Here is a 14,209-nt window from a genome sequence, read left to right as displayed (position 1 = left end):
GGGCAGACCTGACCTGTGGGCTATGTGACTGTCACCTTCCTTGGCGACCAAGGCAATCTCTGCCATTTTGGCCTCCTTTGAAATCAAACAGGTGGAGAGAGTCTCAGCACAGAAATCGGCCAGAAAGCTAACAAAACGCTTGCCTCTTTAGGTTCATAAAGGGATTCATCAACCGAAACAAAGCCCCCTGCCCGGACAACGAGGAGTTTATCGTGTTCGTGCGGAAGAATTACATCTTGAAACTTCGGTATCATGTCCCAAAGAATGTCTTGGACAAGAGCTGGCTGAGGCCTCCTGGCATCTTGGAAAATGTGAGGACCGAATGGGGACTCCTGTTGCAAGTGACTCCGGCACTGATGGGCTAAGCTTTTGTTGTCTTTGTGCACCCTCCTTGGCTGGAAAGGGTCGCCTTAGCAAAGCACTTCTTTTTGCAAGGCTTTTATGCAAGAAATGTCACTCCTCCAAATTCATACTCTAAAGCCAACAGAGGTCTGTTTGCACAGAGCTCTTGTGGATAGTTCCTATCCTGTTATAGCCTTCCCAATAACTTCTAATAACTGTTACGGGGGAAAGTATTTCTCAAAAGTGGGTCCTGAGACCCTCTGTCTAGAGCACAATGGGGGACACTGTAAGATCCTGGGTCCTAGCCTGGGTCTACTGAGCATCTCCGAGAGTCCTTTTCTCTTCTGCCAGGTCCTTAGATGACTCAAACACATTCAAATTTAAGAACCAGTAGTTTGGGGCACCTGGGTGGCTCAGCCATTAAGCATCTACCTTCGGCGCAGGTCATAATCCCGGGGTCCTGGGATGGAGCCCCACTTCGGGCTCCCTGCTCAGCGGAGAGTGTGCTTTTCCCTCTTCCACTCTTCTGGCTTGTATTCCCTCTCTCACTGTCTCTGTCAAATAAATAAATAAAATCTTCAAAGAAAAAAAAAAACAACCAGTAGCTTAGCAAGAGTGAAAAAGTAGTGCAAGATTGGCAAATGAGCTGCTTTCTTGGAGTTTAAAATACTAATGCTGTACTTATTTTTAATAAAGATTTTTATTTATTTGACAAAGAGCACAAGCATAGGGAGTGGCAGGCAGAGGGAGAGGGAGAAGCAGGCTTTCCACCGTAGGGAACCCGACGCAGGGCTCGATCCCAGGACCCTGAACCGAAGGCAGCCACCACTCAACCGACTGAGCCACCAAGGCCTCCCTACTGCTATACTTTACATGAGACTGGATTCAACTGTGCTTTCAAAGCATCTGTCTTGGTGGCCACAGCCCAAGAACAGGGTGTGAGCGGGGTGGGTGAGACAGACGTGTTCTCCACACAGGTGTCCGACCTGCTCAGGAAAATGTGCACAAGGAACCTGGTCCGGAAGTACTGTTGCGGGATCACAGCGGAGAGGAAAGCACTGGTAGGGGCTGGGGGGTGGGTGGGGTGGGAGCATGGGCAGGTGACCGGGTTGGGGAGGAGCTAGGGCTGGCGCCTGCCCGCCATCTCATCTGGGAGCCGAGGGGCACACTGGGCCTGTGCCTCATACGTGTGTTGAGTATTAAACACACCTAGGCCACTTGATGCAGAGCCCTGGTTCAAGGGCAGCTGTTATGAGTAATGTGGCTCATCATGTTGCCATGGGAACCTGACCCAGATAGTCCCCTAAGCTGCTCAGAATGCAGGACCCCTTCTCTGCTGCAGAGAAGTTCATGCTTACCCACAGGTCAGCGGACTTTTTCTGTAAAGCCCTAGAGGGTAACATCTTGGAGTCTGCAGGACCCATGAGTGCTTTTCCAGTCAGTCTACCCTGCTGGCACAGCATGAAAGGATGGCAGAGCCATGCTGCTAAAACACACAAACCCCCCACTCCCAAAAAGTTAAAAAATTGGGCAGCAGGCTGGGTTTGGCCCTTGGGTTGTAGTTTGCGGATCTCGGATCTAGGTGGAAGGACCTGCTCTCTGAAATTCTGAAAATCCCACTTCTAGGGAGAGCATGCATGAGACTGGCCTTAGGTGGCCATTCCAGTCTCTGCCAGTATAATTTTTAGGGCATTTTGGCCAAAGCCTGGAATGTGTTGTGATTTCTGTGCCAAAGAAGGCCGAGGCTCCTACAGCTTATCAAGGAAAGTAAGCCATCTCAGGGACCTAAGGAGCCTCTGTCGCAAGGATCCTTGCGGCTACTACTTTGTCCTTCCAATTCTGTATCACCAGATGCAGCAAAAGGTGGTTATGAGTGAACTCTTCAGGGGAAAGAAAGAAGGTTATGCAGAAGTCCTAAGCCAGCCCTTTGCCGACAGCCGGATCGGTAAGTACGTTTTTCCATCTGTGCACTCGCTTCTCCTATTTTAAGGCTCGAAAGAAGATGCCTGACTCTGTAGCATGTCCTAACCACAGCGGAGGTCCTGGTCACAGAGGGGCATAAACCCAGCGGATGCCAGTGGCTTTGGTACGAAGATGGTATTTGGTGATGATTTGCTGTGTTCTGGTTCCCTCCCCAGATGAAGGAGACATTAATCCCAAAGTGCTTCAACTCATTAGCAATGAGAAAATCCAGGTATGGAAACATGGGTCCCTGGGTCTGGCAGGATTCCCTCAACGGGATCTGTTTTCTGTATGAAGTGTCTGGAAAACCTGTTGAAATGCAGGGGTGTGTGTGAGTGGGCTGGGCTCTCCACCGTTATGCTCTGGGCATTAATGAAATTGTGGGGCCCATGTGACCTCTAGGTATCTGGTCCTTATGTCATCCTAGAAACTGGGTTTGGTTTTCTTTCCTTTTAAAAAGATTTTGAGAGAACATGAGCACGAGCATGGGGTAGTGGGAGAGGGAGAAGCGGACTCCCCGCCCAACAGGGAGCCCAGTGTGGGACTCGATCCCAGGACCCTAGGATCATGACCTGAGCCGAAGGCAGACACTCAACTGGTTAAGTCACCCAGGTGCCCCATGGGTTTGGTTTCTGTGAAACTGAGTGCAGTGCAGCCACGAACTTCATCACTGAACATCTCCTATTAGAAGCAATATGGCAGGGTGTCAGCATGGACATCGTAACTTAGCTGTGTGCCATCTGGGCAGGTTCCGGAAGTTCTTGCCGCCTCTGTCCTTCTGTGAGTGGGGATGGTGCGGATAGTGAGAGGCCGAAGGAGTCAATGGTGGGAAACACTGTGTGGTAATACCAGTCTGTGTGAGTCTTTCTCTCTCTGAGTGCTTCAAGTAACTGGTCTTAGCACAGTCTGGAGGAATAAGGAACTCTGTCCCCTGCCCTGTCCCCCTACGGAGTCACCTTGCCTTCCTTGCAGTATGGTATCCCGGTCATCAAGTATGACAGGAAAGGCTTCAAGGCCCGGCCGCGCCAACTCCTCCTGACTCAGAAGGCAGCTTATGTGGTGGAGCTTGCCAAAATCAAGCAGAAAATAGAATACTCAGTCCTCAGAGGTAAGAAGCCAGCCGTCTTCAGACCGTTCCCTGGATTGACTTAGCTCCCCAGGCGGAGGGGAACGGGACGGGGACACACCAGTAAGGAAGACACCTTCTACTGGAAGACAGAAGTGTAGGTTGCCCAGAAAGCTTGGGGCTGGCTGCCCGGGCCTGGCCTGTGTGTTTTTTTCTGGCATAAATGTCAGCGGCCGCCCCTTCCCCCAAGTATCCAGGTTGGACGACAGTCACCTTCTCCGAGGACCTGTGTTGTAGCCCGAGCGCAGCCCTTCACAGCCTCCTAGCAATGCTGACCACTGGGGTGTGCCCTTCACCCTCTGAGGCCCAGCAAGGAGGGAAAGAGGGTGGGGTGGGGGTGCCCCCAGGTACACCGCTTCTTTTTTCTGTGTGAATGTCAAGTTGTCCAGTTCCAGGTCGCTTACTCAGGAGTCTGTCCTCAGGTGTCTCTACTAGTAGCCTCAGTGATGGCATCTTGGTCATTCACGTCTCACCAGAGGACCACAAGCAAAAGGTAAGCGACAGCCACCGGTGTCTGCCAGGGGAGAAAGACCCTGCCACGCTGAGCTACCCACCGGGAAGCCTCTGTAGGGAAGCGTACTTTTCTTTGAAGCCACTGCTTCTGAAACCACCATATCCTCTCCACCTCAGGGCGATGCCATCTTACAGTGTGAGCACGTTTTTGAAGCGGTCACCAAGCTTGTCATGCTGGCAAAGAGGGGGAACGTTGTGAATGTCGTTCAGGGAAGGTAGGTGTTTCTTCAGTCCCCTGTTCTCCAAGGCGACCGGGGGCTGATGGCCCGGTTCTCCAAGGAGGGCCTTCCGTCCCTGGGGGAAGCTGTCAGCCAGTGAAAGGTGGACCTCTGGGCCAGGACAGGTGACAGCTGCACCTTCCCCTGCTTGAGGCCTGTTGTCTGAGCACCATGGACCACAGCCTGGCAGGCTGCTTACCATGGATGAGCAGCCAGGGAGAACATTTCTTTAGGGCATAGAGAAAAAATATTTGGCACAGAGGGTGCTCTTACCCGAGTCTTTCTTAAGTCTGAAGGCGCCACCATGTTTTCTGTTACACGGGCACAAGGTGGTTGAGCAGCAGGCCCGTGTCAGCAGGCTGGTCAGGGACAGTGTGGGGGTCCCCGAGGCTGAATCTCGGAGACTCCCAGATCTCCTACAGGCAGCCTGCACCCCTCCACCCCCCATTGCTGCTGCTCTTAGTGGGTCTCAAGCCCCTGTAGGCTGATGGGCAAATTCCTCCGTGCAAGAGGGAGAGAGAGTGGGGAGCGCTTCCCCAACAGGAGCCCTGGCCACCCCGTGACGGGCCCCCTGAAGAACTAAACATGCTAAGTTGATCTGGAAATAGTCAAAGAAACAAGGGGTAGGTTTCCTGGTTGTGGCAATGGTTGTCTTTTGAGGACTCAAATATGCAGTAAAACTCTGTAATAATACAAATGGGAAATTGATCTCGAAGCTCCCCATAAGTGAATTTCCTGAACGTCAGTGATTGATTACTTGGTGTGTTTTCAGTTTACAGTTTTATATCAGCCCTGGAAAAAAAGGCACGATCGTTTTTGATACAGGGCCAGAAGAACAAATCTATAAAGATAAAAATGGCCAGTTAACTGTGGTGAGTGGCTGTGGTGGGAGGTGAGTTTTACCTGAGAACGCAGATTAAAATGTGGCCATTTTTAGCTCTCCTCTTGACTTTTCATGTCTCCCTCTATTCCTGATTCTACATCAAAACAGGTGGTACTGATGCCCGAGGCACACATTCACACAGGGAACGAAAGGGTTTGAAGAAAGCAAGCTTACCTCCCATTTCTAGTTGTTAGTGAACAGGATGGTGATGTTAAGTCCTTCTCAGTTTTAAACGTCGAAGGCAACTTTTCACTGGAGGGCGAAGGCTGAGGCTTTGTGGTGTCTCCCGACTTGGGCTCTCCTGGCAAGCTTCTAGAAATACCCATGCCAGAGTCTTGGCCCTGGACGCTGTGATGGGACTGGTGCGGGCTGTGGCCTGCTCTTTGCCATGGGAGCCATGTTGGGTCTGAAAAGCAGAGCTGACTGCTGTCTGAAGTCCAGGCTGGGTGCTCAGTGCTTAGTCTTCCCCATCAGTCTCAGGGTGCTAAGCTAGGCGTCCCCATAGCCTTCACTGGCAAGTAGTACACAGGGCTTAGTGTGATCCCATCTTGCTAGGAAATGACAGATTAAAACCTGAGGGGGCTGAATCTTTGTGAGGTATTTTGTAGGTGCACGCTGTATTCTCATCTGATACAAATATATGAGCCAAAAGTCTGTCAATAAATGGGGTGTCTCGTAAATACTTATATTTGCATCCCCACAACTTTAACTGTCTTTGTGGGGTAAGTCGTACCCAAAAGGCTTTCCTAAAATAACTGCCCCTGAACTCCTTCAGGGAGACGTTAAAAATCTCTGAAGTATCATTTCAGCCTTTTCAGCTTATATGCCGTCTTAGGGGTGTGACCTTTAAGGATTCGGCCTTGGGCATCCCCCCAGCTCCGGCGCCTGACTGGCTGGGGCTGAAGCTGCTAAGCAGCCTGTGAGTCCTTTTCTAAATGCCCTCTGTCTCAGCGGCAGGTGGGGTCGGCTTCAAAGCTTGTCCGCACTGCCACTGCCCACCGCTGGGGCGTGAAGGGTCTCTAACCTAACTGTGGGTGCTCTCCCGAGGTGTCGGTCCATGCCAAGTCCTCCTGACCGCTCCCGGGGCCGTCTCTGCTCCGGCTGAGGAAAGCACCCAGGAAGCAGGAGGCTGTCCAGGGAGCTACACCTTCAAGGAAACAGGTCCCCGAGGTTCCAGGCAGAGGAGCAGCTCTGAAGGAACTGAGTGGCATCCATCCATCTCCCAGTTCTCAATAGCCCTGGGGCACTAAAGGGAAAGGTGCTCTTCAGCGGCCCAACCTCAGGTCACCTGCACGGATGGGTTGCAGTGTCCCTACCAGGTCCTTCCCTCGATGGGCACTTGAAAGTGTCATTAAAGGGTGCAGCAGATCCTCTACCTTTGTCAAGCTGCCCCTGAGGGACCATGGAGGAGTATATATACACACATGGTCTGAGAGGGAGTCCTTGTAATTTGATAAAGCTGCGTGTTTTGAATTTTGCTTTAACTAAATGGAACTTAGGTGCTTTGGGTGCCAGATGGGGAGCCATAGCAGAAATGTCATGGCCTTATGTGTGTTTGTGTCTCCCCTGTCCCGGCCCCCCTCCCTCGTGTTAACACGGCAGCAACCCCAGTGGACTCACTCTGGTTTCCACCTAAGACTTCCAGCAGGGTCTCAGCGAACAGAACAGTGACCCCCGCCGGGCTCTCCCTGGCAACTTCAGGTGATAAAGCAGAATGAATGGAGGACAGAGGCCTTGCCCTCTTTGCTGTGAACCCCACCGCACTGCCAGGATTGTGCTGGGTGTTTCTGAAAAGACCCAGAAAACATTTAAACAGAAGCATTATGTAACTTTTATTTTACATGTCCACAAATGCTTGTACAACATACAGTGACTACTTCTAACGTTTATAGCATTTTTTTATAGCACAAAAAGGAAAGTCAGTGACACAGAGGCGTGCTACCGTCACACTGGGAGGAGCCCAGCTGCCGAGGAGGGCTGAGCTGCTGCCACGTGGGTCTCGAGCAGCTGCTTAGGTGAGGGGCAGGGGAGCCCACCTACCCAGAGTGTGGGGTCCCTGCACCTCGGCCAGGCTGCTCATCTGAGGGTTCAGGGTGGGGGCAACAAGAGGCTACTCCAGGATTGTCTTGGGCACAGCCCCCCGGTCACCACAAACAAGGCCACCTTTGAAAAAGCTGTTCTACTTCAATTGTAAGCTCTTACAGTGTAATAAAACTTAACTCTTTACCAAATTTCAGGCCAGTGTTTTACTTAGATGGTTCTTAAGTATAAATATGGGCCTCTGTTTGCCCCACATGCTAGCATAAAAATCAGTTCCTCATGGAATCCATTTGCTAACAGAGCTTGGACCAGCCAACACTTGCTGTCAGCTCCTGGCTATGCAAGCTAATGGTGTTCTCATTCACCGCGGAATGTTTCAGGAACCTGTTCTGATCTCAGGAAAGCAAAGACTCAAAATTACAAGTACAAAGTTAAGGACAAGTGTAAAGACTGCCAGAAACGTCAGCTCATACGGTGTAGAAGCACAAACACATCCAATTGTTCCACAAACTTACTCCTCACAGAAAAAGTTAAAAATTCATATGATGGCTTTTCCATTCCTACATAAAACATCACAACTGACATTCACTTCAACTTTCTAAAAAAGTTCAACCCAAACGTCAGGGTTGGTGTTTAAAACTCAAACAGTATATAAAATATTTACGAAACAGTATTTAAGCCCCACCCCCCAGCACTTAATAAAACCCTAATGGCCTAATAGAAAGTTCCCCACACAACAGTTTAAAAGGCCTCGACCCCCATACATGATTTTTTAGGTTCAGTCAAGATTGTTTTAAAGTTTTATTGGAGGCTTTGTTGCTCAATACAAAATAAAGGCATACCACTGTCCCAAGAAGGGCAGTATGTACAAAGCCTAAGCTGTAAAAACCATTTCAAAATAGAAACTCATTTTTTGGAATACACTGTGTCGAAGGCTGCCCATGTTAATACCTTTGGTATAAAACAGTAACATTTCCCTTGAAGAGTAGACAAAGCCCATCCATCACCTAACACATGTTCACATCTCCTTTCAACTAGTCTACCTAGTCTAGTCGTGACCAGCCACATCAGTCACCACTCACTTCTGTCCCTTCACAGGCGCAGAGGCTGGGAGGTAGGTAACCGAGAACATCCGTCCTCCATAAGCACCATGCGAACAGCCGGGCTCCAGCGCAGGCCCCCTGCACTCCACACAAACACATTCCCATCTACAGTCGCACACGTCCCTTAAACACGAACATAAACACTTAACTGGACCCCAGAGGAGCTACACATCCTCCAACTCTCTCGCTGTGGCCACTCCACACTGTGTAAAACTCAGAGGCAAAGAAACAGAGGGGATCTCTGGGGAAGGGCTATGTACAGCAGGCGAGCTGCCCCGAGACTGCTGGTGTGAACGGGCTCCCTGCCTGGATGCCAGGCCGGGGGACAGAGGCCAGGCCATGTCCCCTTTCTAAGCAAAGGGCAGGACTTCTACTTGAGACAGGAAGCCCAGCTTAACAGGGAAGAAGGCCAAGGAGCCCAGGATGTATGTGAGCTCCGTCCACAACCAGGCCATGCGGCCCTTGAGAACGGAGTTGGTCAACAAGGGGGACAAGCGGAAGGGGAAGGAGGTGGGGAAGGAGCCAGGAACAGAGCCGTGCATTTTTTGCCGGGGCCAGCTCTGCCCTTAGCCAGGTGTGTGGGGTCCTGACAGGCCTGCCCCTCCAACAGTGCTGGGAACTGAGAGCTATACTCGAACAGTCAGAGGCACGAAGCCCATCGGTCCTATCTTTGCCACAAACTGCAATCACCTGCCGGTACCACAGGGGCGAAACCCGAGGGCAGAACGGACTTTTAGCAGAGACCCAGAGACAGCCTGGTCTAATGCAGGGGAATGCATCCAGCATGCCAGCCTGGAGGGTTCTGAAACAGGGAGCTCAGGGAAACCTGTGGTGGCCACCAACTGCAGGGCCCCTCTCAGAGCGGCCAGACTGAGCCCCGATGGAATGCCGCCCCAAAGCCCAAACAGGGAATCAGCACCCACCAAAATAAATACTGCAAACAAAATTGCTCATGTCCACTTCATACCCATTCATACTTTTCTCCGAGAGCTGAGAGCCTGGCTCCAAAGATTCTCAGATCCCCATGAAAGGGACACAGCTTGCTCGAGAACAGGGGTGCATTCACCTGGGGAGAGACAGTCACCCGGTCGAGAAGTATCAAAATAATCATCTGGCTTATTACAGAAACGGATCTCCGGACTGCAGGGAACACGGACGGTGCCCAGGAGTCCGCAGGAATCCGAGTGAAGAGCGGCGGGGGGAGGGAGGAGGAGGAGGGAGGAGGCAGGAGGCAGGAGGCGGGGACGGTCGGCCAGCTCACTGGTGCAGGTGGGCCCGGTCGTCTGGGCGCTTGATGTGGATCCGCCGCACACGCTCGATCCGCTCCCGCTCCCGCTCTTCGTCCTCATCCAGGTGGTGCGAGCGGCCCGCTGCCCCGCCGGTGGCCTCCAGGAGCGCATTGTCAGGTCCTCGGCCGTCCTGGGCCTCGTACAACAGAATATTGAGGGTCTCCTCATAAATCCGGGCCTCTGGGAACTCCACCTGCATTCCCACAACACGCAAGTCAGGTTTGTTAGCATCACACACTGCCCACCGCCGCTGCCACCTGCTACTTCCGGCAGAGTCACCAGCTCAGGCCCCTGGGATTCCTTCTGAGACCAGTTACTAGTTTTACGGTAGCTTTTATTTTCAATAGACAGTCCTTATGCATGGTGCTTACACAGGTAACAAAAAGGATACAGTGCATGTAAATATAGGATCGTACACCTCTACATATTCCCACGCTTTTTTTTTTTTTTTAAAGATTTTATTTATTGGGGTGCCTGGGTGGCTCAGTGGGTTAAGTGTCTGTCTTCAGCTCAGGTCATGATGTCAGGATCCTGGGATCGAGCCCCGCATCGGGCTCTCTGCTCAGCGGGGAACCTGCTTCCCCCTCTCTCTCTGCCTACTTGTAATCTCTCTCGCTCTGTCAAATAAATAAATAAAATCTTTAAAAAAATATTTATTTGACAGAGCGAGAGAGATCACAAGTAGGCAGAGAGGCAGGCGGGGAGAGGGGGAAGCAGGCTCCCTGCTGAGCAGAGAGCCTGATGCGGGGCTCGATCCCAGGACCCTGACATCATGACCTGAACAGAAGGCAGACACTTAACCCACTGAGCCACCCAGGCGCCCCATATTCCCACACTTTAAAATGCACAAAAGGTGGCCCATCACACACTCCTCTCACCTTTTGCTTTCCCCTAACTTGGTCTTCCTTGCTATGGAAGGCTTTCCCCAACAATGTAACAATGCAATTAACCAATTAGGTCATTTCCAACAGGTTTCTAATAACGATAGATCTGCACCCTTGGAGCTGCTCCACACCCATTTTTTTGAACACAGACCGGCTAAAAAGAACATGACCCCTCCTGCTTCGTAAAGCTCTGTGTCTGCCGCCTGCCCTTTGGGGTCAAGGCACTGGGAACTGGAGGAAGGCTGCCCAAGTAGGCCCCAGGCACCTGACTCAGAGTAGAGACTTTGCTTTCAATGGCAGGATTCTGAGGCTCCCAGAGAAATGGAGGCAGCACGCTCTCCTCTGTCCTTCCCACCAAGGCCACAAAACCAGGACAGCGAGTGTGCAGTGGCTGAGGACTGAGAGTCGTAAATCGTGGTAGACGGGATCGGGGAAAGGCCAGGGTTTGGAATAACACCGACCCAGCGAAGAGTTTACTGCCCAGAGGGAGGTCAGTGCAGCCTGCAACCCCAGAATGAGCATGGGCACAGAGAACTCCAGGGGGGCACTGGAATCTCCCAACACCTAGAGAGTGTTCCCGGGTTTACTCTTTTTTCTTTTCTCTATTCTCTTGCACACCCACTCCCCCAAAATCCTGTGGCAGCAACGGCCAGAGCTCGGTGGAGTCAAAACTCTGAAGGGAACATTCCTTTCTGATGAGGACATCTGTGGTCTCATCAGGGTGGAGCGGATCCCTTATGTTTTTGTCTCTCTTCTTCAGGCCGCTGGGCTCGGGCACAAGTCAAGCCACAGGTATTGCGTGGCAGATCGGGGACCTGAAGCCTGCCTTCTGGCCAGATAACTGAAAAGGGGAGGCCCAGGGAAGCAGCAAGCACCAAAAGACAGCAAAGGACGGGTGCTTTGGAACAGCGGCCTCTTGAACTCCTGGCCTTGAGCTCAGCTGCCAACCTGTCCCTCAACAACCCACGCAGAACTAAGCCATAAGATAGAGGGCTGCCCCGGACACAGACCCGCCCACAGTGCAGCCCCGATGTCAAGGCTTTGAAACCTGGGCTGTCACTGGCACTGTGACCCATGACTGGTTGGAACTTGTGGCCTGAACCCAGCTGGGTCAGCTGCATGCTACAACAAAACAAAACAAAAAACCAACATCCTCATTAGGATTTAAACAGGACCTAGAGCCCTATAACATTCAGAATATCCAGGATAGAATTCCAAAGTTCCTGGCATAATCAAGGACCAGAAAAATCTCAACTCCTGAGGGAAAACATAAAACATAATCAGCAGATACCGATGCCAAGTTCAAGATAATACGAGATGTTGGAATCATCGAACAGAGATTTGAAAGCAGCTATTATAAAAAAAAAAAATAAAAGTCACGATAAGGAAGGGCCAACTTTTTTAAAGCAAATGCAAACACAGGAAGTCTCAGCAAGGAGACATAACATTGAAGAAAGAAATGAAAACTGTCCAGCTGAAAACAGTAACCAAGAGCAACAAAAAAACAAAAAACCCCAATTCACTGGCAGGGTTCAACAGCTCCGTGGAGATGACAGAAGAGTCCAGGGACCTGAAGACAGAGCAACAGAAGTGATACAATCCGAAGAGAAACAGAAAATCAGACCAGTAAAGGCCGTGGTTCTGTGCTCTATAATCACTGAGTCCCTGGTGAGTCAGAATCAAGGACCAAATAGACAACACGTGTATTACGTATCTACTTAAGCATTAGTTTCGGCAAGCCATAACCTGTCCAGCTTAACTGACAGAAGACAGCTAAATGATTAAAAGAATTAGCAGAGTACCTGGAATGCTGTAGCAAGAAAGCGATAACAAAAAAACCCTAACAGGAACATCTTCCCAGTTACCTGACACAACAGAACACCAGTGTCGGCTCCTGTGAGCCAGAAGAAGCCACTTGCTCCAGTGAGGGCAGCCATCCCCTGACATGCACCCCCTTGGAAAGCCAGTCACATGCTTCCCCCAGAGCAAGAAGCAGCCCAGAACAAAGGGAGCCTGGGCCCTGCCTCTCACCAGTTTCAAAAACACAAGCACAGGCTTGCTCTGGGACCTGGGGGGGGCGCTCATCTATAAATGGTTGGGATCAACTTCGTGGTCTCTGAATCCTTTGCTCCAGTTAAACTTGAAAATGTAAAACCAGTATTTCAAAGTTTAATCAGTAAGACGATTATCCTGTTAATATCCAAGGACAAAGGCAACCCATGTATATAAAACTAAACTGACAAGACGGAGAAGCTAGTTACAGGTGGAATTTGCAACCCCCCAAAAGTTCACAGAACAGAGATGTGCATCTTGCTAATGTGGTAAAGGGAAGCAAGCGATTCTTGTCTCCCCGTGACCTTTGAAAGAAAAAGGAACCTTACAGTTTTTCCCTTCTTGGCTCTTTTAAAACAATATATATCTTTTGGAATATATTCTAAATACCAATGATAAAATGTTTTAAAAGTCTTTTTAAAAAAATGTTCAGGACTCTGGTTTCTACTTTGTGGTCTCATTTTTGCTCATTTGCCTTTTCTTCTGAGGCCAGTTCTAGAATCCCAGACAACTGTGTGCTCCTGGAGCCACAGTGATGATAGAAGGCTGACCAGTGGTCTACAGATCTGTGCATGAAAACCCACCCAGCAGACCCTTCACATATCCCAGGTCATCAGAGTTCCCTCAGTAAGGTTCAGAGGAAGTGACAGTGTATCATACGGATTTTTTCTAAAAAAAGGAAGAAAACCCAGTTGCATGGCCTAAGAAGGTCAAGCCAGCAGAAGACCTGAAGGGAGTGAAGTTCAATTAAGAGCAGATCCGATCTCCAACAGCACCTTGGGGTATGATCTAGCTTCGCAGAATGGCACAGTGACAGAGGTCAAGCCTGTTGGTTTGAAGAAGATACAGAAGTACATCCAGAGTCCAGATCTGTCAGGAAGTCGTGTGCTCAGAAGGAAGTCAACAAGCCTGGGAGCTAAGGAATGCCCAGCAGGCCCGTGAGGGTGGAGGACCACTCTAGGTCAGTGGGTCAGAGGAGGGCAGAGAGATGACAGTTAAGCTGTAGGTCATGACTAGAAAGCCAAGGTCAAGCTCTTAAAGGCAGAATGATTCCTCTGATGATTGAGATGGGATGGCACCATCCTGGTGGGAAAGGGTGATATGTGGAGGGTGAGGAACAGCACAGGCTGGGTCCCATCACTGACAGGAGATAATGCAGGTGGTGCGGTAACAATGGTATGAGGATACATCTGAATCCACACTTTTTTTTTTTAAATTTTACTTATTTATTTGACAGAGACACAGCAAGAGAGGGAACAGAAGCAGGGGGAGTGGGAGAGGGAGACACAGGCTTCTCACAGAGCAGGGAGCCCGAAGCAGGGCTCAATCCCAGGACCCTGGGATCAGGACCTAAGCCAAAGGCAGATGCTTAACAACTGAGCCTCCCAGACGCCCCAATTTTTTTTCCTTTAAGGTTTTATTTTTAAGTTACCTCTACACCCACCATGGGACTAGAACTCGCAACCCAGAGGTCAGGAGGTGCACACTCCACTGACAGAGCCAGCCAGGCACTGCTCTGAATCAGCATTTATGGCAAAGACAGTGAGGTGCATGCAGTACGACTATCCCTGTTTGATAACGGTCAAAAAGGAAAATGCCATTTTGTTTCTCCAAGACCTACACGTGACTGTCTCTGGGGTCCTGAAGATGATGAGTATTTTCACAGTGAGCAATCAGGTTTCAAAGAAAGCATTTTCTTTTTTTTTTTTTTAAAGATTTTATTTATTTGACAGACAGAGATCACAAGTAGGCAGAGGGCAGGCGGGGGGGGGGCAGGCTCCCTGCTGAGCAGAGAGC

The 14,209-nt window shown here is 50.5% G+C and overlaps 2 protein-coding genes across 3 annotated transcripts in view; one reads left to right on the top strand and one right to left on the bottom strand.

The window, feature by feature from the left end:
* The window catches only part of MYO1H (myosin IH), a 46,409-nt gene extending 38,678 nt beyond the window's left edge, over positions 1 to 7,731 (top strand). Inside the window, exons 23-30 of the mRNA XM_059139913.1 lie at positions 152 to 311; positions 1,320 to 1,403; positions 2,194 to 2,287; positions 2,481 to 2,536; positions 3,277 to 3,412; positions 3,853 to 3,923; positions 4,061 to 4,158; positions 4,934 to 7,731. Coding sequence (XP_058995896.1) covers positions 152 to 311; positions 1,320 to 1,403; positions 2,194 to 2,287; positions 2,481 to 2,536; positions 3,277 to 3,412; positions 3,853 to 3,923; positions 4,061 to 4,158; positions 4,934 to 5,057 — 823 coding nt within the window. The 3' untranslated portion in view covers positions 5,058 to 7,731. The remainder of the gene's footprint in view (positions 1 to 151; positions 312 to 1,319; positions 1,404 to 2,193; positions 2,288 to 2,480; positions 2,537 to 3,276; positions 3,413 to 3,852; positions 3,924 to 4,060; positions 4,159 to 4,933) is intronic.
* KCTD10 (potassium channel tetramerization domain containing 10) overlaps positions 6,852 to 14,209 on the bottom strand; it is a 27,945-nt gene continuing 20,587 nt past the window's right edge. For both annotated transcript variants that reach the window (XM_059139919.1, XM_059139918.1), the window contains exon 7: positions 6,852 to 9,669. In XM_059139919.1, the coding sequence (XP_058995902.1) occupies positions 9,445 to 9,669 (225 nt within the window). In that variant the 3' untranslated portion in view covers positions 6,852 to 9,444. The remainder of the gene's footprint in view (positions 9,670 to 14,209) is intronic.

This window comes from Mustela lutreola, chromosome 11 (assembly GCF_030435805.1).
Source record: "Mustela lutreola isolate mMusLut2 chromosome 11, mMusLut2.pri, whole genome shotgun sequence".
NCBI lineage: Eukaryota > Metazoa > Chordata > Mammalia > Carnivora > Mustelidae > Mustela > Mustela lutreola.
The sequence above is the reverse complement of the archived record's forward strand: the minus strand, read 5'-3'. Positions and strand labels throughout refer to the sequence as shown.